At 51.0% G+C, this 19,654-nt stretch overlaps 2 protein-coding genes across 2 annotated transcripts; one reads left to right on the top strand and one right to left on the bottom strand.

Annotated features, from left to right (window-relative positions):
- The first annotated feature begins 4,635 nt into the window (after window positions 1-4,635).
- Window positions 4,636-12,072, top strand: CAP1 (cyclase associated actin cytoskeleton regulatory protein 1). The gene is made up of 12 exons (XM_008920570.2): window positions 4,636-4,796; window positions 5,153-5,253; window positions 5,709-5,786; window positions 7,658-7,801; window positions 7,888-7,973; window positions 8,103-8,208; window positions 8,307-8,478; window positions 9,057-9,244; window positions 9,451-9,574; window positions 9,688-9,770; window positions 10,264-10,407; window positions 10,708-12,072. The coding sequence occupies exons 1-12, from the start codon at window positions 4,655-4,657 to the stop codon at window positions 10,789-10,791; spliced, it is 1,452 nt and encodes a 483-aa protein (XP_008918818.2). The 5' UTR covers window positions 4,636-4,654; the 3' UTR covers window positions 10,792-12,072.
- Window positions 12,073-12,232: 160 nt separating this feature from the next.
- On the bottom strand, window positions 12,233-16,915 carry PPT1 (palmitoyl-protein thioesterase 1). The gene is made up of 9 exons (XM_029963080.1): window positions 16,802-16,915; window positions 16,441-16,551; window positions 15,518-15,645; window positions 15,143-15,213; window positions 14,278-14,380; window positions 14,107-14,197; window positions 13,532-13,630; window positions 13,271-13,342; window positions 12,233-12,935 (listed from the first exon to the last, which is right to left on the bottom strand). The coding sequence occupies exons 1-9, from the start codon at window positions 16,913-16,915 to the stop codon at window positions 12,813-12,815; spliced, it is 912 nt and encodes a 303-aa protein (XP_029818940.1). The 3' UTR covers window positions 12,233-12,812.
- Window positions 16,916-19,654: the final 2,739 nt, after the last annotated feature.

The raw sequence follows: 19,654 nt of genomic DNA, 5'->3' as shown, positions 1-19,654 counted from the left end.
CCCGCCGGGACCGGAGCTGCTGCGGTCGATCCGCTAAACGCGGTGCTTTTGGGGTGATTTAGTCACGGAACGGTGCAAACGCCTCGGCGGGGCTGTGACCGGGGCAGCCTCGGGGGTCCCTGCGGGAGCGGGGGTGTCTCGGGGGTGCGGGGACACACGTTCCCGGGGCTGGAGCGACTCACCGGGCAGGCAGGTGTGTGCCAGGGGATTTGTGCTGGACAGGCAGGTGTGTGCCAGGGGATTTGTCTTGCACAGGCAAGTGTGTGCCAGAGGGTTTATCCTGGACAGGCAGGTGTGTGCCAGGGGTTTATCCGCCTTCCCACACTGACTTGCCGCAGCCCGGAGCGAGGATGTTGGTGTGGTTTGTGCTCCACGCCCCAGGTACCGTCTCCGTCTTCCCGGGGTGGTTCCTGCCCTCAGCCTGTTGCTGATTCCTCCTGCTGCATCCCGGCGGTGCTTAGGGCGGGACAAGCGTGGCATTGCTCTGGGTTTTGTGATGCTGAAATGAAAAAATAACAGTGTGAATGTTTTACACATCAAGTCACAGGATTTTTGCCCATCTGGGGTTCTCCAGGACCTGTGCTGTAGGTGCACTGGAAACCCAGGAATCCATGGCATCAGGGAACTGCTGTGTTCCCATCCTCTTCCAGAGGCGATCCTTGTGTCCCTGGAATATTGCTGAGCTTTCTGGAAGCCAAAAATACCCCCTATTATTCATGTAGAAAGTTCAGCCAAGCAGCCTGTGCTGGAGCAGGCACAGCTCAGGAGGGATGCTGACGAGCTTCCATGCTCTGAATTCCTGATATGGAGCTTGGTGCTGTGTCCAATTTAGCTTAGATCTGAGATCCTCAGTTACTTCCCTAGTGGATTCATTGCCCTGGCTGGGAATGGAAATGAGAGGAGTGTGGCAACAGAGTCTGGGAAATGCAAACCCCCTAATCCAGTTAATTGTGGTGAAAAAGGAATCTTTGCTCTAGTGCGGAGCGAGGCGACAATTTAACCATCTCTTAATGTGTGAATAAAACACCAAATAACATTTTTAATGGCTTTGTTATATGGGAGAGCTGGAATAGAGGCCAGATGGATTTTTTTTTTTTTTAAAGCACTTTTGGTTTTCTAAATAAAGTGGATGTGACATAGCAGGAGCAGCCAGCACGGGTTCTGGCACCATGTCAGAAAGTATTGTTGGAGTATAAACAGCCGAGATCTCTGTCCTGGCAGCTGCTGGGACCAGCAATAGCTGTCTTGTGTTCGTGGCTGGTCCTGACCACTGGCTAAATTCAGGCATTTGACTCCTGTCTTGCTTCAAATAATTCCTTCCTTGATGAGCTGAACTGTTTAAAAAAAAAAAAATTCTTTGGGCTTTTGGCAGATATAAATGTTGGAAATCATCTGGTAGCTGATCCCCTGAGATATTCCAGTGTCAGCTCAGAAATAAACTGTGGTATGTTCCTAATTTAGTTGTCCCATCTTTATTTCTCTTGCCCGTAGAAACAGGAAGTCGCTGATGCAAATCTCATGGTGCTGACAGCAGTTTGTCGGGCTTCTCACAGCTCAGTGTGAGCAGGAGCGTAGGTTTGACTTGCTTTGGCTATAAAACCAACATTTGTGTCTTCCAGAACGTCTAAGGAAGGGCTCAGGTTAATGTGCTGTCTCAGGCAACCGAGTAATTTAATTTGTGCTGGTTTTATGAGAGCTTGCTCCCCGCTCTGAGGAACCTTTGGCTGGGATGTGCCACTGCTCGATGTTCCTCGAGCAGGAGACTCCTCTTGCTGTGATGTCCAGGGCTGGCTTTGGGGTAACTGGTGTTTTTACAGATAAAATCCCTTCTCTTTACTGCTCTGCTCAGTGTATCCAAACAGTCTCGCTGTAGATGGAGCCTGTTTTTGGTACAGCGTGTTCAAAGCCGTGTTCCCAAGCTGTGATGGAAATAAAGGGCAGTTGATACATTAACAAATGTGCTGTGAAAAGGAATGGCCTCCCTGGCCCCCAGTGAAATGTGTGTTTGCTGCGAGCCCATCACTTCCGCTCCATTGGCAATCGGAGTTCAAGTGAATTTAAACAAGACCTGGGTTTAAATCCTGCAGGGAGAGCTTCCTCTCCACTCTGGAGAACTCCAACCCCTGGAAAGTCTTCCTCACCCCTCCAGAGCACAGGATGATGTGCAGAACAACAATGACTCTTTGATGATCTGTGTGTCTCAGCCTCCCCTTTAGAGAAGGGAAACGAGACCTGATTATTTGCACTGAGATTTGTGAAGTCAATTTGTCACTTGCTGTCAAATTATTTTTACATTCAAAGTGATCCATGGACAAAACACTCTCTAGCTGTAGCCCAAGCAGGTCCTCTTTTTGATTATTTTTATTTTCCTTGCTAAATGTTAATCTCTGGATTACAAGCTCTGATTTAGTTACGACTGAATCTTTTTATTTCACTCCATATGGGTATGCAGGCAGCAGAAATAGCTGCATCCACAGTGCAAAGAGCACAGGGGAGGGTGAGTCAAGAGACTGACTGAGATCCAGGACTTTGGGCTGCCTGCACTTAGTTCTCATTTTGCTGCCAATTTACCAAGTGACTTATCTTGTAAGTTGCCCTAATGCCACCCATTAAAAACAAATTAAAATGAGTTCACCATCTGCCCCATAGCACCAGGTTTACAGAGCACTGTGAGTTTATGGCTGTTGTCAGGAAAAACAAGGAAGGGCATGTCAAATTGGCACGGAGAGTGGAAGGAATGTGTGTCTCAAGGAACAGTGGGATGTTAAAGGACATTAATCCCAACAGCTGATGTGATATGCTCCTCGCAGCAGCGTGTTTTACTGCTGGGGGTAGGAAGCAGCCCTTCCATCTGGACTTTCTGGTTTGTAATCCTGATTTGAACTGCAGTTTGCCACTGGGTAATGGGGCTGATCAGATTAGAGCCTCGCCTGGAATGTGGTGGGGATCAGTGGTGCAGAACAGCAGCTTTGTCTGCCCAGCACACCCGGTGTCCTTCCTGAACCCCCTGTGTTACATCCCTCTGCCTTGCTGCTCTCAAAGCCAGGCAGAGCTCCCTTAACAGGTGGCTCTTTTGGGGGAAAAAACCCACACTTTGAGCGTGCTGAGAGCGGGGGAGGCAGAGCTCTGCTCTTGGCTGTGCTCCCACGGGGAGACGTGAGCCCTGTGCTGGATGCAGCAGAGAACTGAGGATCCTGCGGTCGGGATTTCTACATGGCACAGAATTCAAGAGGCAGAGGTGTCATTACTGTGATTATAGGGGTGGCTGCCATCGAGTTTCAGCTTCTCTGAACTCTTTCTTGTGTGTCTGGAAGCCGTCCAGTCACTGCTGTCTAGTTTTATGCACAGCCTGTCCTCTGGCTCGCTCTTGGGCAGAGGAGGAAACCGCTCTTTTCCTCTTGGAAGGGGGGTGGCCTCTCCCCTGCCCCCCACAGCAGTGCTGCTCCTCCTCATGCAACCAGGGGAGAGAGGGGTGGAAAATGGCCTTGTTTGTCTTGTGACATCAGCGCTGCTGCTCGTGACTAATGCTGGATCTGCCCCACATCCTCTGGAAATTAGGTGAAAACATGCACTTTGGAGCAGGGCTGAGAAGGCTTGTGAGTGAAAGCAAAACCCTAGTGAGAACATGAGGTTTCATTTCTGAGGGGATCTGGTATCATTTCATCGTTCAGTTGAGTAAACCCTGCCTCCCTCTTTGAGTATTCTAGGGAATATTTTGGGAAAGACCCTCTCCTCCAGGAGCTGGAGCTTTTGCAGGCTCTAGCAGTGAGAAGGAAGCTGTGTCCAGGCCATAAGAGTGATTCATACTGTAAAATCTTTTGGTGAGTGGTGATAAGATAAAAATGCAATTGGTGACTTGCTGCTCCCTCCCTGCATTCCCTGTGCATTACTGTGCTCCGAGCGTGACCCATCTTGTTGCTTGGTGCAGAGGCTCTGCAAAGCAGTAATTAATGGAAAGTTTAGATGACTTTTAAGACTTTTCCAGATGAGATGCTGCAAATGGCTTGTGTGTGCCTCCATCTCTCTGCTGTGCAGTGCCTGCAGAGGAGGCTGTAGAGGAAGAACAGGGGCGCGTTGTTGCAGCAGCGGCTCTGCCGCCCCAGCTCGTGCAGCTGCTCCTCTTGGCGTGTGCCAGGGCGGCTCATTCTGCAGGCTGAGGCTCTGCACTGTAGTGATGCTGGGCTTACAGATGTTCCCTGCAGGAATTCAGGGCCCCAGGGGGTCCCTGTGGATGCATTTGCAGGGTCAAACTCTCTGGTTTTTCACCTGGAGCGTGTGAGCTCCCAGCAGAGCAGTTGTGCTTCATTTGCTGTGTGGTCGCAGCTGGGACTTTGGCCAGGAACTGACTGCAGTGAGATTCTGGGCAGACTGGTGTGTTACTTGTGTCACTACGAGGTTAGAAGGCGGAAGTTTTGTGTCATTATACATGTAAGAAGTTCTTAAAATGGAATAGAAAGTATTAAAGGAGCGACTGTGGCAATAGCAAGTGGCTGTTGTGTAATCTGACTGTCTTTGCTAATGTGAGGGTATTTGCTGTCCATCATCAGGGTGCAGAGCTGGGTAGGAATTATTCTCCTGGAACTGGTAGAGCTTGTACCAGACAGCTGATAAACCCTCTGCAGTGTTTGGCACCCGAGTTCCACACTGTCAGAGGATGCAAATAATTGCCTTCTGCCTCTGCAGGTTGTGGACAGCGGTCGATATGGAAAGGCTGGTTGAACGGTTGGAGAAGGCTGTGGAGCGCCTGGAGACGGTGTGCCAAGGGCCTGGCATGTGTGGAGAGGGCTCCTCCAAAGGTAAGGCCCAAAGCACTTCCCCGGGGCAGCCTCTGTGCTGAAGGCCCGGCCGGGCAGTGCCGGGCACTGGCAGCAGCTGTGCCGAGCTGGCACAGGGCACTTGTGGGGCTCTGGGGGAGCTGGCCCTGCTCAGGGGGAAGTGGGGTTGGGAGCAGACCCTGCGCAGGCGCAGAGGGCTGTGGTTACTGTCCTGTGAAGATAAGAACTTCCTGTGGCTGCAGCACTTCCCTCCAGGCCGAGCCTCCTGCACTCGGATGGTGTGCCCCAGGTGGGAGGTGCAGCCTGGGAGCTCAGTGCCTGTGTGGGTGCTCCCAGTGCCTCCCAGTGATCCCTGTGCCCTGGTTCCTTCTCTGCAGGAGTGGCTCAGTACGTGCAGGCTTTCGATGCCCTTCTATCTGGCCCAGTAGCCGAATATGTGAAGATCAGCAAAGAAGTCGGCGGGGATGTGCAGAAACACGTAAGGACTCATGTTCTCCCTCTGCTCTGGAGAGATGCTGCGTGTCCTTCAGGGCTGCAAGGGCCACGTTTGCTGTCAGTGTCTGCATTCCTTTAGTGCTGCATTCTAGGATCTTTGTAATCCCTGGGGATTCAAAACAGATGCCCAGATAACCTCCAACAGGTTGCCACCTACGCACACATGATGAATCAAACCTGCTCCTGGAAATCTTAGGTAGTTAAGTGCCTGGCTCTCTCTAGACCTTGGTGCAGGCCTTTAGGAGGCCTGAAAACTACCCAGCTCGGGAGCTGTTACACTCTTTTGAGGTTTCTCTTGAGGATGGCTGTCTCCAAAATACGTGGTTTGAGATCAGTGTAGCTGCTTCCTCCCAGAGCAGGAGCTGAGGGCGGTGGGATGACTTGTTAACATGAGTCTGGGTGCAAGGGAATCTCTCTCATGTTTGTCTCTGTCCTTAGGCTGAGATGGTTCATGCGGGTTTGATGAGTGAAAGGGCTCTTCTGGTGGTGGCATCTCAGCATCAGCAGCCAGCAGAGGTGAGTCTGGGACGTCTCTGATCAGAAACCTGGTGGGCTTTTCCCTCGGAGTCAGGGGTGTCTGTGAGTGTAGGGGAGCCTGGGCTGTTACAGCTGCTCCAAAAGAGGAACTGGAGGAGCGCTGGGGACACTTGCACACCTGAGTGACACTTGCTGAAGGCATGAACTGCTCTGGGGGCTCCCCCAAGACCAAGCAGAGTTCTGGAGGTCGATTCTTAGAGCTGCAGAACTGGCATTTCCCAGTTGTTACAGCAACAATTGTTCTGTAGCTGTCGGAGCAGCTTGTGAGTGTCACCTCACAGCCTCTGTCTCCAGTTTCACCTGGCACCAGCACTGCACAATCACTGCTCCCTGAGAACCTGCAGACAGGAACTTGTCTGAGCCAGGAGCCACACTGGGATTTGTGTAGCGTGTGCTTTTCATTATGTGATGCTCACAGACTATCAGGCATCAAACTCCTCCTGGAGCAAAAGAGACACTTGTGTCTATTGAATGGCCTCTGAATAATAGCTGGGCTTTTAGGATTGATTTGTCCTTAGCAAGTAATTCAACACTTCACCCTGGGCTGCTGCTTCTCAGCAGGATGTGTGGCTGAGAATCTGATCCTGAATGTATTGGCTTTTCCCTGCTGAGAACTGTTTTCCCTGAGCAACAGGATCCCACCTTGCTTTTTGCAGTTATTATCTGGCTCAGCCATGGCTTCTACTGTTACCTTGTGGGAGCTGGATTTCTGTGCTCCTTTCCTAGTCACTGCAAAATAAATCTGCATCTTTTTCCCCAAACTCAGCATTGGAGGATTGTTTATCTCTCATCAGGCTGGCTGGGATGCTCTACGTAGCCTCCAGCCTGAGAATCTGCTTACAAATCCCACTGACACGTTATTTAAATAAAGGATTATGAACAAAGAACACCTTAATCTAGGTTAGGTCTTTGTGCAGGTTGTCTGGCAGGAGTCTAGTTCTGGAGCAGCCAGTTTAAAATGCAAAATGTGTGAACTCTCAGTGCTTGTGGTGAAGAATTTCCCCACCTTGTGACTGGACAGTGGCACTAGGCCAGAGCTTCTGGAAGTGTAGCCTGGCCAGTGGTGCTTTGGGACCTCTCAGTTTTCATCTAAACAGGGGAAGGGACAGCAAGAGAAGCTGAGGCTTTGAAGAGCAACTTTTGCCCAAATTTGTCTCTCTCTGCTGCCACCAGCAGGAGACTTTCTAAGTGTAAAGGAACGAAAAGTTGCCTAAGAGGCAGCTCTGGAAACATGTAACCTTCTTGTTGCTTTGCTCTGACCCCAGAGCCCTTTTTAGCACTTCCAGTCAGCATTCCAAGTGAGCAACACACAGAAACAGTTTTTACCATCCAAATACTAAAGGTTTGGATTGATTTGAGAAATAACTGGAATCCTGAAGTCTGGCTTGGTAGGATGACCTTTGAACTTGCTGTGACTCTTGATTGTGGTGCAGGCTGCAGGTCCCAAACCTGCCCAGCACCCCATTCTCTGAGGGTTTGAGAAGGAGAGGAAAAATGTAACAAACTGTCTTAGAACAAAAGAATCCAGGAGAGGCAAATGCTATTTCTGTCCTGGTTACTAACAAGCTTTGTCAGTGTCTCCTGGATTGAACATGAGTCACAGTTCTTGGCGTACTCCCATCGTACCAATCCGACTGGGAGCAATGACTTCAGCCCTGGAGGAGCTGGGCTGTGGGGCTGAGCTGGGCTCGAGGGGAGGGCCAGGCCTGGGCAGGAGCTGGAGCAGAAACTTGTGCCAGTTGGAATCTTCTCCTGAGTCACCATCATCTCAGCAGAGCCGCCCATGAGGACGTGCAGCCGTTCCAGAGCAATGCTAATTAATCTTCTTACTTGTTATTGTCCCTCTGCAGAATGCCTTCTCAGCACTCCTGAAACCCATCTCGGAGCAAATCCAGGCGGTGCAGAATTTCAGGGAGAAGAACCGTGGTAGCAAAATGTTCAACCACTTATCTGCTGTCAGCGAGAGCATCCCAGCCCTGGGCTGGGTGGCCATGGTAAGGACTGCAGTGGGGAGTGGTTGGACTGGTGGGAAAAGTCTGGCTCACTGCTCAGCTGTTCCAATGTGTTCTTTCTGCTCTAGGCTCCAAAGCCTGGTCCTTATGTGAAGGAAATGACTGATGCTGCCATGTTTTACACCAATCGGATCCTCAAGGAGTACAAGGATGTGTAAGTTCATCTCATCCCTTAAGGATGTCGTTGAACTCAGTTTGCTGGGTGTGAAGGGGCTGCTCCAGTATCTGACCACAGCCTCCTTGGTCTTTAATTCCTCCTTCTTTGATCTCCTTGTGTCCTCAGAGATAAAAAGCAAGTGGACTGGGTGAAAGCTTATCTGAGTATCTGGACAGAGCTGCAGGCCTACATCAAAGAGTATCACACCACAGGGCTGACCTGGAGCAAAACAGTGAGTGCTGGCTCTGTCAGCAGGAGCTGATCATTGCGTGATTATTGCAGCAGAAACAGAGCTTGTGCAAGTGCCTTTCCTCTTCTCTGCTCTTACAGGGTCCTGTAGCCACAGAAGGGGCTAAAGCAGCACCTGCTGCCCCTGCTGGGGTTGCACCCCCCCCTCCAGGCCCTCCCCCTCCTCCTGCCCCCGTGAGCTCCAGCACAGACGACTCTGCCTCGCGCTCCGCGCTCTTCGCCCAGATCAACCGGGGAGAAGGGATCACCTCGGGTGAGTGGGAGTGGCAGAGGGAGGGGAGGAGGGAGAGCAGCCACCAGCGAGGGAGCTGCTGTGCTGCAGGCCCTGGTTTTGCTGCTGTCCCTCAGTACACCTCCTTAGAAAGTACATGACAAAAACCCCTCTGGTCCCAGTATGGGGCAGAGGCAGCGCTGAGACAGATCAGTGAGACAAAGGGAGCTCACCCAGGGGAGAATTCCCACCCTCACCTGGCAAGTGCAACAAGACATTAACCTCTAGCTGGAATGGAGACTGTGCCCTGCATGTCTCCAGTGTAAAAGGTGCAGTTTTGAAACAAAGGTGAGGTCTTGGCTGAAGGCTTTTTCCAGCTGCAGAGTGGAAGAGCTGGCACACTCTGGTTCTGTGGCACATGTTGTGTTCTCATCAATATTGCATCGGTGTTTCCTGCTCCCTCCACTTGTCACAAGCTTGGGCTCAACTTAGGTCCAGTCCCAATAATTTATTTGCATTTTGACAAATGCTGTCATGATTGGTGTAACCACTGATGTCTGCTGTTTGTGGAACTGCATTCTTGGAGCAGAGCTGGGTCTCAGGTTTGACTTCTCTTGCAGGCTTGAGGCACGTTTCAGATGACATGAAAACCCACAAGAATCCAGCCCTGAAGAACCAAGGGGGCCCTGTGAGAAGTGGCCCCAAACCTTTCACTGCTCCCAAACCAGCCTGTAATGCTAATCCCTCCCAAATCACCTCTCTAAAGGCACCTCCACTGCTGGAGTTAGAGGGCAAAAAGTGGAGAGTGGTGAGTGCCTGGTGTTGGCATGAGTGGGTTGGAGGGATGGGAGCTTTGGAGCAGGGAAGGAGGGTCTCCTGGAGACCTTTCTTGTAAGAGGCACCAGCCTGAAAGCACCTGCAGTTTGCTTTTAAAGGAGCTGCCGTGCCCTGCTGCTCGTGTGGGTTAGTTGCTCTGCATTCAGAAAATGAAGGGTGTTTTCCCTGCCTTTTCAGGAAAACCAGGAGAATGCCACTAACCTGGTAATTAGTGACACAGAGTTGAAGCAGGTAGCATATGTTTTCAAGTGCACAAACAGTACACTCCAAATCAAAGGCAAGATCAACTCCATCACCCTCGGTGAGTGGGAAAACCCTGAAAACTGCTTCTGTGTGCTGGTGTGTTTGCAGAACCTGAGTCTCCAAAACCTTTCTGTGATCTACTCTGCTTTTTTTTTTTTTTTTTTTTTGCAGATAACTGCAAGAAGCTGGGTCTGGTGTTTGATGACGTGGTGGGAATTGTAGAGATCATCAACAGCAGGGATGTTAAAGTTCAGGTGAGCGTCCGTCACCTCTCTCTGCCAGAAGTGTGACTGCTGCATCTGCAGCATCTGGTTCTTGGAGTAGTTTTATTTCCAGAACAGGAATGTGCATCTCTGGAGAACATTTATGAAACACCATCTGTCCTACTGCTCTGCAGCTCACCCAGCCCTTAAGAAAGGGCTGAAATTTGCCTCACTGAAAGGGTACAATTTGCCTCCTGCTTCTGGGCTGTAAGGAAAAGCTGAGGCTCTGTGAGGTGGGCAGCAGGAGGCCAGCAGTAGAATATACTCCAATTCCAGTTTTGGTACCTGGTTTGGGATGGTCAGTTTGCCCAGCACCCACTGAAATTTTGTTGTAGAGATCAAAACAAGAAGTTAACTTCGGATTTTTGCTAAAGGTGGGAATATTTGAATGCCACGTGTCTGGGAGGGGGGTGGTTGGAGACAAACGCCAAAGAAAAATGCTGTGGCTGCCCAGTCCAAGCTAATGCTGCTCTGGCCCTGCCAGGTCATGGGTAAAGTGCCAACGATTTCCATCAACAAGACAGACGGTTGCCATGTGTACCTGAGCCAGAGCTCCCTGGACTGCGAGATCGTCAGTGCCAAGTCGTCGGAGATGAACGTCCTCATTCCCACAGAGGGGGGGGACTTTGTAAGTGTCTGCTGTGAAATCCTTGTGGAGCTCTGCTTTGGGGATGTGTTTTGAGCCCTGCAGGGAATGCCAGTTACAGCAAGGTGTGGAGGGACAGCTTCTAGAGTCTGGTGGTTGTGAATGGTTCTTGGTGTTTTGTGAGAGCTGCTTCTTCCTCGGCATCTCTCGGGGGCAGAACAGGCAGTGATGGTGGCACAGGAGGGGGCACAGTACATATCTACGAAAAGAAATGCCTAAAGCAGTGGGAGTAGTTATTAGTCTTAGCCATAAACTGATTTTTGATCTGTTTTCACCCTCCAGACTGAATTCCCTGTCCCAGAACAGTTCAAGACAGTGTGGAACGGTCAGAAGTTGGTCACCACTGTGACGGAAATTGCTGGCTAAGCAGAAAAGCACCAAGGCTCATGCCCTCCCCTGGCCCTGCTGTGGGACAAATCTGCTTTCAGATGATTCTCTTAGATTTCTTGTACCTTTCTGCTCTCAAACTGCTTCTCTTCTACCCGAGAGACACAGCTACCTGCCGTCACTGAAATTCCTCTGCCTGGGGTTTGGGGTAGGTGGCGGGTGAGTTATTGTCCACATCTATCAGCAGGAAGGTGTATTTTCTCTCCCCTCTAACTGCACCAATTGATCAGAGTGAACTTCACAGCCAGTCCTGGCAGTTGGCTTTCAGAGTGTTGTTCGGGTTTTTTTTGTATTTTGCCTTTAAGCAAACTGTTAATGTGAGAGGAATGTTGTCCCCTTTTTAACGAGTAACGGTGTCTGTCGGAGTCCACAGTACCCAGTTGCTATGGCAGATGTCTTGAGAAGGTTCTGGAAGCTGCCAATTCCAGCTCTGTGTGCTAGCTGGTGGCGTTACAGGACATGGGAATGGTTTTGTCGGACCAAAGGGCCGTAGCATTCCACCCTGACCTCTCTTTCATCATTCCTACTAGCTCAGTGTATTTCTGATTGTGCCATGACAGGAGGCTTTAATTACCCAGTGCCACAGGAAGGCTGCAGTGGTGTAACCCTGGTTACTTGGCAGCCTGGCTGGTAGCTTGGAGCTGAGCACCTCTTACTCCATGAGCCCTCCACCTTCACAAGGGAACCTTTGCCCCAGGGCTTCCTTCTTGGGAGCAGCTGAACTCAGGTTCAGTCTTCCAGGTTGGTTCTTCTGAACCTGTTCCCCTTCCACCGAGGAAGGGGCCTCCTCCATTCCAGGTCAGTTGTAAATACCCGAGTTGGATCAAGTCGGTTCATCGCTCCCTTCCTCATCTGCAATCAGCCCCCATGAAGTGAATCCTACCCTTTTCCCCCTGTTGCTTGGCTCTTTTATTTTGGTGGGAGGTCGTAGCCTCTGTTCCAGGGCCCTGGAGCAGAGTGATGGATCACACAGTACTGTACTGGCCCATAAAGGGAGCTGCACGTGCTTTGACCTTCATTTTTTCCAACGCCTCGGGTGGCATAAGCATATCTTAAAATGCATTCCCTCTGTAAAAGTGTCAATGTTCTTTTTCTCTAGTACAAAACTTACAAAAAAAAAAAAAAAAGGCAAATTTTTTTTATTTTGAAACTGTCCTGTGACTTGTACTCGTCTTCTCCTGAGGCTTGTGAAAAAAACCTTTCTTATGTACTTAAGATTATACAGAAGATAGAATAAAGTTAATGCCAACTTGCTCATTACTGTGGCTCTGGTCTCTTTTTGGGGGCACACAGGAGCTCAGGTAGGACAAGATGCACCTCTGCCTTGCTTTCCTCAATTCCTTTGAATAGTTTTCCACAGGGAAGCACAGACCTTCCTCAGCTCCCCTCGAAACAGTCTCAGTAGTTGTCAAATCTCACCTTTTTTAGTTGGTTAGATGTAAAGTTCTTTATTGATTTCAGTTGTACAAAAGTGCATAAAACAAGCCATTAGTTGAAAACTGTCCAAGCTGTTAATACCTGCTGAATTCCAAACCCTCCTTTTTCCCCAGAAACGCCTAAATTTGGCCCTTTTCCCCATCCTGAAGGACAGGCTGTAATTTAATTCCCCTGCATACAGCCATGTAAGTCTTGCTGATCCCTGCACTAGTGATTTGGGTTAATACTGCCATTGTGTCCTGCGAGGAACAGGTGATGGAGAACAAACCTCTGGCACAGCTGATCCTTCTGCACCACCCAGAGACCAGACTGGCCACAGCTCTGAGAGCTGAAGCAGATTTGCCAGGCCCTGTGCAGGATGGAGTGTGTCAGACTCAGTGCAAGGCTCAGCCCACCCATGTGGGACTGGAATTACACCAGGAATTCCACTGCTGTGGAAGTGCTGAGCTAAACCCCCTCTTCTTCCCCTTCCCCAGATCCCTGCAGGCTTGGACACACAAAGTGCTGTTGCACAGTAGCATTAACTAGAGCAGTAAACCCTTCCCAGTGCTCTCACAGGAGCTTCACTGGAGGAAGGGGAGGATAGTGGTGTCAAACCACTCTTCTGAGAAGTGCAGGTGGTCCCCTTTCACCCCCAGGAACACCAGCTTCCCTGCTTTGTCCATCTCCTGCAGCCCCAGGCGATCCTATGGAGAGAAGTACAGGGTTCCACCTCTGCTCTTCAAACCTCCCCCTCATGGAGGGGAAGAAGGAATTTTGTGTGAATCTTACAGGAGCAGATTTCATTAAACACACACTGAAGGGGATCCTGAGCCAGGCATGAACCACCAGTGGCACTTCCACTGCCAGAACTGGCTGGAGAGAAATGCCTTCCCAAACAAACAGCTACTGGCAAGGGGAGGCAATGCCCCAGGAATGGCAGAGATGGTGAGAAGAGCAGAGCTGTGGGGTTTAGAGCTCCTGAAGGCCCCAGGGACACTAAAGAGTGGAAAGAGCAGAAGACACTCCCCCCAGCACGTACCTCCTTGTACAGCGAGGTCTCCTGCAGCGGGACGGTCTCCTTGGCTTGGCCACTTCTGTAAAACCCAAACCACTGCAGGATAAAAACAAGGGAACAGCTGCTGAAGGGCTTCCAGGAGCCAAGCAGGCCTTCAGCAGCTTCTGCTGGAGACTGTGTGGTGTCAGGCCCGTGTTTGTGCCCAGCCTGCTCCTCAGCAACCTCCAGACAAAACAGAAGCCCCAAAACACCACCCAGAAGCAGCTCCTGCCCTGCCTTCCTCACCTCAGAGGCTGGAGGGTCCACCATGGTATCGTTGAGGAATTTCACCATCACAAACTTTTTCAGAGCCATCAGGTTCTTCTTGAAGGTCTCGTTGATGCCCTGCATGGAAGCAACAGAACAGATCCAAGCCACTGGAAAGCCCAGAGACAGGTCAGGGAAACTGCTCCAACCTGCTCTTCAGCTGCACAGGGAGCCCTGGACTGCCCCAGCCTCGAGGGTGGGAATGTGCCACGTGTCAACAATCCCATGACATTTGGGTTCATCTCCAGGCTGTAGGGAGGGGATGGGCCTTTCCTGCCTTCCCAGGAGAGGGAGAGGCTTCACCCACTTGAAGGTGGTCTGAGCACGTGGCATGTCCACACCAACCACTCCAAAGGAGCTCAGTGACACAGGAGCTGCTCTGCCACAGACCAATCTCACTCATCAGTCTACCAGCAAAAATACCTTGGGATTCAGGGCAAAAAGTGCTTCCCTTGGGACTCCAGCAAAGCTGCTGCCAAGGAGAACCAACATAAATGAAGTCACTGCTAAAGCTTCTGCTCTCCTGGTCACATCCTCCTCCTCCTCCTCCTTACCCTCTCCTGGTTGATATCAGCCAAAAAGATGCTGTTTTTCCTGTAGTCCTCCTCCTTCAGCGGGTCGTGCCAATACTCTGCTTGTACCAAGCTGGAGAGGAGAGAAAGCAAGGATCAGACTGGAAACCCAGAGCTGCTCCCATGGCTCTGGCTGCTGATGGATGTACTCACTGCTCCTGAACAGCTTGAGTGTAGGCTCCCAGATCCAGGGTCTTCCGGATCCAGTCGCAGATGTGGGAGCTCTCCCCAGGACAGCGTGGAAAGCCGTACACGCCTGGGGGATGGAGAGGTATGACAGCTCAGGGAGCCAAAATTAAATCCCTTAATCCTTCTGGAGGGTAAAGAACCACCTCTTACAGAGCAGGAGCCAAGAATTATCCAGGGAATCAGGCAGCCTTTAATCCTGCAATCCCATTAGGCAGCCGTCCTGCCCCAGGAACTGTGGCAAAGATAATGGATGGGGAGTGCTGGACACTGTCCAGCTCACCTGGGGTGTTCCCAGGATGGCTCCCTATAAGTCTCCCCCACTACACTACAAAGAAACACACTCAAGCCATGGAACTTCTAAGGAGAGAGTATGTGAAACTCATTTCCAGCCACTTTTAACTGTACACCTCTTAAAATTCCATTTCATACCTCCCTTTCCCTGGGGCTTTGGCCTTCCAGGTGCTGATTGTAAAATACCCAGGTGGTTTAGTTGCACAAAGGCTTTGATCTGTAGAAATTTCTCCTGAAATAACTAATCCCTAGTGCCCCCAAGGCATGTAAGAAATCTACTCAGACAATGAGTCATCTACTTACAAAGGTCCCTTTTCACTGCTAGTTAAGCAAGCCCAGAAGATAATGCAGTTGGCTGATGCTAATAATTGGGCCAAAGGAGATCACCAGATCCAAGAGCAAAGGGACAGTTTAATTCATAAAGAAAAGGTTCAGAGTTGAGGGAGAGGCCAAAAAAAAAATCCCATTCCTCTTGCTAACAGGAGCCCCCCACCCCTTCAGGGTGACCAGGAGGTGTGACAGCTGGAGAGGACACTACCTTGGTGCTGTCCCCCGATGGAGATCAAGTTGAGCATGGGAGGAGAAGGGCACCTCTGGGCCACGGCCCTCCTGTGGGGGAGGATGAAGAGCTGAGCTCGGCGTGCCCAGGCCATGAGACCTGGCTCACATGCCCAGCTCACATGCCAAGGCCACAGGTGCTGGTTCTGTGTGGGCTTGGGCACTTGTGTAACGTTTGCATAGAGAATTTTAACCCTTCCTGGGAGAGAAGGGCCACAGGCAAACGCGCTCTGAGCGCTCCTGCCTCTGTGAAGGAGTTTGGCAGTTTATGTCTGCTTAGCACTTCTAAAGGGTTTTAAATCAGAGCCTGAACCCCAACAGAAATCACTGGAGATGGAGCAGGATGTGAACTCACAGGAATTGGCCTCCCTGGGAGAAGCCCATGGCGTTGTAGCCTCCCTTCAGGTGAGGGTCCGCGGCGAGCTGGCTGCAAACCTCCCTCACCTGATCGTTCACGTTCATGAAGAAGCTGTTCTCCATGTCCTGAGGGATTAGCCAGGTTAAAACATGTCATTTGTACACCTTTACGATGCCTGGTGTTATTTGAAACTCTGCAAGCAGATCACTAACAGTTCTGGTTTTGAAAGAAGACCTGAGCTTTCACAGTGAGGGAAGTGAAACCCCAGTTCTGAGACTTCACCACATCTTTGTTCCCTCCTCTGGCAAAACCGCCTCGTGTGGGGACAGTGACATTTCCCCAAACTTCTTCACAATTTGAGTACCTTCAAATTTTATATATATAAAAATAAAATTAAATGTATAGGTACATAAAACTAAATCAAACTTCACCCATCTCCTCCAGAAAACAGAAAACTACATACATTGCACATTATCCTGAGAGATTATTCAAAGGAATTCCAGAGGGCTACATTAAACTGTCAAAACCCACAGAGGTGCAGAAGTCTAATTTGTTACACTGAAGTGAATAAACAGTTGTAAATCAAGAAGGGTGGGCAGGGATAAAGCTCTGCTTTAGCACAGCATCTATCACATGTATTACCTGGAGTGGTTAGGGTGTGCTAATCAGTGGATTTGCATATTAATCCAATTTAGATCAGGGATTTGGTTTTCCCCAGTTCTTTTCTGCAGGTATTAGCTGGACTTTATTGGACTTTATTAACGTGTCAAAGCTGTTTACTTCACTGAGAAGAAAACAATTAGCAGGGAAAGCACAACACGAATCGTTGTGGAATCCTGTTAATACCAGAGACTGCAGCAACTTCAGACCCACCCACTGGCCACCCCTGCTCACAGAAACCTCAGTGACACCCCAGTTACCTGTATCAGGTTGCTTCCAATCTTGAGAGACAGAACGTAAATCCCCGGGATTTTTTTCTCCACCATCTTTTGAACGTAGCCCATGCTCATCGGGTTACAGCAGCTGTCTCCTGGGAGAGGGAACACCGGGATGCACCGTCACGCCACGGCCCGGGGCCCTGACCTCCACAAACACACCGCGAGCCCGCGCTGCGACGGGGCCGGGAGCTGCCAGCCACTCGCAGGGCCGGCGGAGGAGGGTCAGCACCTCCCGGCCCCCGTGGGCACCGGCGAGGGGGACACCCGGAGAGGGCCGGCGAAGCGCGCCCTCGGGCCTGCTCGGCTCCAGCCTCTCCCGCCGCCCCGCGGAGGTCCCGCTCACCATGCCGTGCCAGATGATCAGGGTGCGGCGGTGGGCGCGCGTTCCAGCACAGCCGAGCAGCAGCAGCAGCACCGGCATCGCCGCCCTGAGCGCCGCCATCTTGACCGACCACATGACTCGCCCCCGGCACCGGGGGGCGTGGCCTCGTGGGGCGGGACCAGCGCTGGGGGCGTGGTCTATCAGCAAGGGGCGTGGCTGGGAAGCTCCACCGGGTAGCGGGTTCGAGTCCCAGCGTAGCTCCATCCCCCCGAAATCTCGAATCCCTCCACGGGACACAGAGCCGGGAGATCCACGAGCCCTCTGGTCCTCTCTCTGGGCTGGGGAGACACCTCTCCCCCTGCGTGAGCTACCCCTGGGGGACAGGGTGGGGCAGGGAAGGAGCCTCCCAGGGCAGTGGGTACCCCCAGGGGACAGACCCCGCTGCCCTGCCAGGCTGTTGTGGTCGAGGGTTATAAAGCAGAGGTGTAAGTAAGGCTGTCCTGGGGAGGTTTGAGGCTGCTGTAGATCCCCGTGCTCACGAAGTGTCCATGCCGGCAGCGCAGCCTGCTCCGCTCTCACCGTGCCGGGAGGAAATGCCAGTGGTCACTGCCTGGCTGCTCCCGTGTTCGTTGACATTTTTCGTTTGCTTCCCAAGAGGCCTGGATATTATCCTGAGTAGGAGCAGGCAGCAGCGTTGCAGGCAGGACAGGATGCAGTACCACGAGGACAACACGCAGGCAGGGGAGGGGGGGAAGCAGAGCAGGATGAAACCCCTCCTGCAGTGAGGGAAGGGACTGGAAACACCCACTCCTCTCCCTCCCTGTGACAGTCACCTCTCTGCCCCACTCAGGAAACCTTTGCTTTCTGTCCCCAGATATGCAGGGTTCCTGCTGGTTATCACAAATACCTTTGGCATAGTTGCAGGAATTATTGCTCCCACTGCAGTTGGACTTTTCGTCAGCCAGGTAATTTGGGGCCACAAACCAGCAGCACATCCCTGGAAAAAAAAAAAAAACACACCACAAATCTGCTCTCAGCAATGGATTTCTTTCTTTGCACTGAATCAAAAATTACACCAAGCCAACCCACTCTCCCAAAGAGCACATGGGATGTAGCACCCAGCAAAACAGAGCTCAGCACTATTTTTGGGGACACAGGGATGACTCAGAAAGCAGGAAGAGCTCTGCATGGGACCCATCTGGGTGTACTTGGAGATGGGGAGAGGGTCGAGGGAGTGGAGTGAGGGGGAAGCTCTGTGCCAGGCAGGAAAGCTTCCTGAATTCAGCACAGCATGTAATGTTTCCAAAAATGCCAAGGCAGGAAATGGTTCTGCAACAAGAGGGGTCTGGCAATTCCTCCCTGTGAGCTGGTGGGTGCTGACACAGGTTGGACTGTGGCTGGAAGTGTCCAAGGCCAGGTTGGACAGGGCTTGGAGCAGCCTGGGCTAGTGGAAGGTGTCCCTGTCCATGGCAGGGGGTGGAACGAGGAGAGCTTTAAGGTCCCTTCCAACCCAAGCCATTCCATGATTCCCTGATTCCATATGTCTGGAGTTGAGCAAAGCTCTTCTGCTGTTGGCAGGAGTTACAAGCAGAGGATGGAGATGAGTCAATGCCTTCACTAGTGGGTGGCAGCAGTTGGGTGGTCACTGCAAGGACACAAAGGGAAGGCTGACACCATCGTGCCCTATTTTTGCCCCCCAGGATCTCCACAGTGGCTGGAGGAATTCCTTCTTCCTCCTTGCAGCCCTCAACCTCTTTGGCCTGATCTTCTACACAGCCTTTGGCAGTGGGACCATCCAGGACTGGGCCAGGCAGGACAGTGCTCTGGGGTGAGAACCACGAGCTTGGGAAGGAGAGCAGGGGCAGCACTTCCACCCACCTCTGTCCACCTCCTGCCCCCAATCTGCTCCCCTGGGGAGGCTCCAGCCCTTCACCCTGTGAGAAGGAGCACTGCAGCATGGACAGATCCCAAATGGGATCCATGGATTGCTGGCAAGCTGGACGCCAGCCAAGCCTGCAGCTATTTCCAGCAAAGCTGTTCTGAGATGAAGTAAATTGATAATGAAGCACTAACGTTAGTTTTTAACCAGAGGCTTTTCACACCCTCTGCACACAGACTGCCCACACTTTTTTTTTCCCTCTTCTTAATGAGACAAGCTGATTATTCATTTATCCTTCATCCTCTCTTAGAAGCAACTGGGGCAAAAAATAATTGATGGCATTGCAAAGCCCAGGCTGCAGCAGGGAGTGGGCTGCGACCCACCCTTGCTCCAGACTGTGCCAAAGTGGTGCAAAAAGAGGATCCAGATCCCAGGCAGAGCCCCAAAACCCACCAACATTTTACTGAAAGAGTGAAGTGAAACTGAACTGTGTTCCCAAATCTGGTTCAAGGAATTTGGGGCTCTGAGGGTGTGAGAAGCTCTGATAAGTTACACTTGCTGCTGGCTGGGAGTGGAGAAGCTTCAGCATTGAGTCCAACTCCTGGCCCTGCACAGGACACCCCAAGAATTGTGCATCAATTGTTTTTCTGGTTTTGTTTTTTTTTTTCTTTCTTTCCCTTGTATTATTATTATTGCTGTTGTTGCTGTCAGGATCAAGTCCAATTCCTGGCCCTGCACAGGACACCCCAGAAATTGTGTTCCCTTTCCTTTCGTTGTTGTTAATATTATTATTATTACTATTATCATTATAATAATTATAATAATAATAATAATTGTTATTGTCATAATTATCATTATAATAATTATTATTGTTATTGTCGTTGTTATTATTGTCAGTGATATTGTTATTATTGTTGTTGTTGTTATCATCATCATCCATTGTTATTGCACTTTAACTCGTTTCCAATCATTAGCAATAATCAATATCGGGGGCG

This window comes from Manacus vitellinus, unplaced genomic scaffold, assembly GCF_001715985.3.
Source record: "Manacus vitellinus isolate BGI_N305 unplaced genomic scaffold, ASM171598v3 scaffold_52_pilon, whole genome shotgun sequence".
Classification (NCBI taxonomy): Eukaryota; Metazoa; Chordata; class Aves; order Passeriformes; family Pipridae; genus Manacus; species Manacus vitellinus.
The sequence above is the reverse complement of the archived record's forward strand: the minus strand, read 5'-3'. Positions and strand labels throughout refer to the sequence as shown.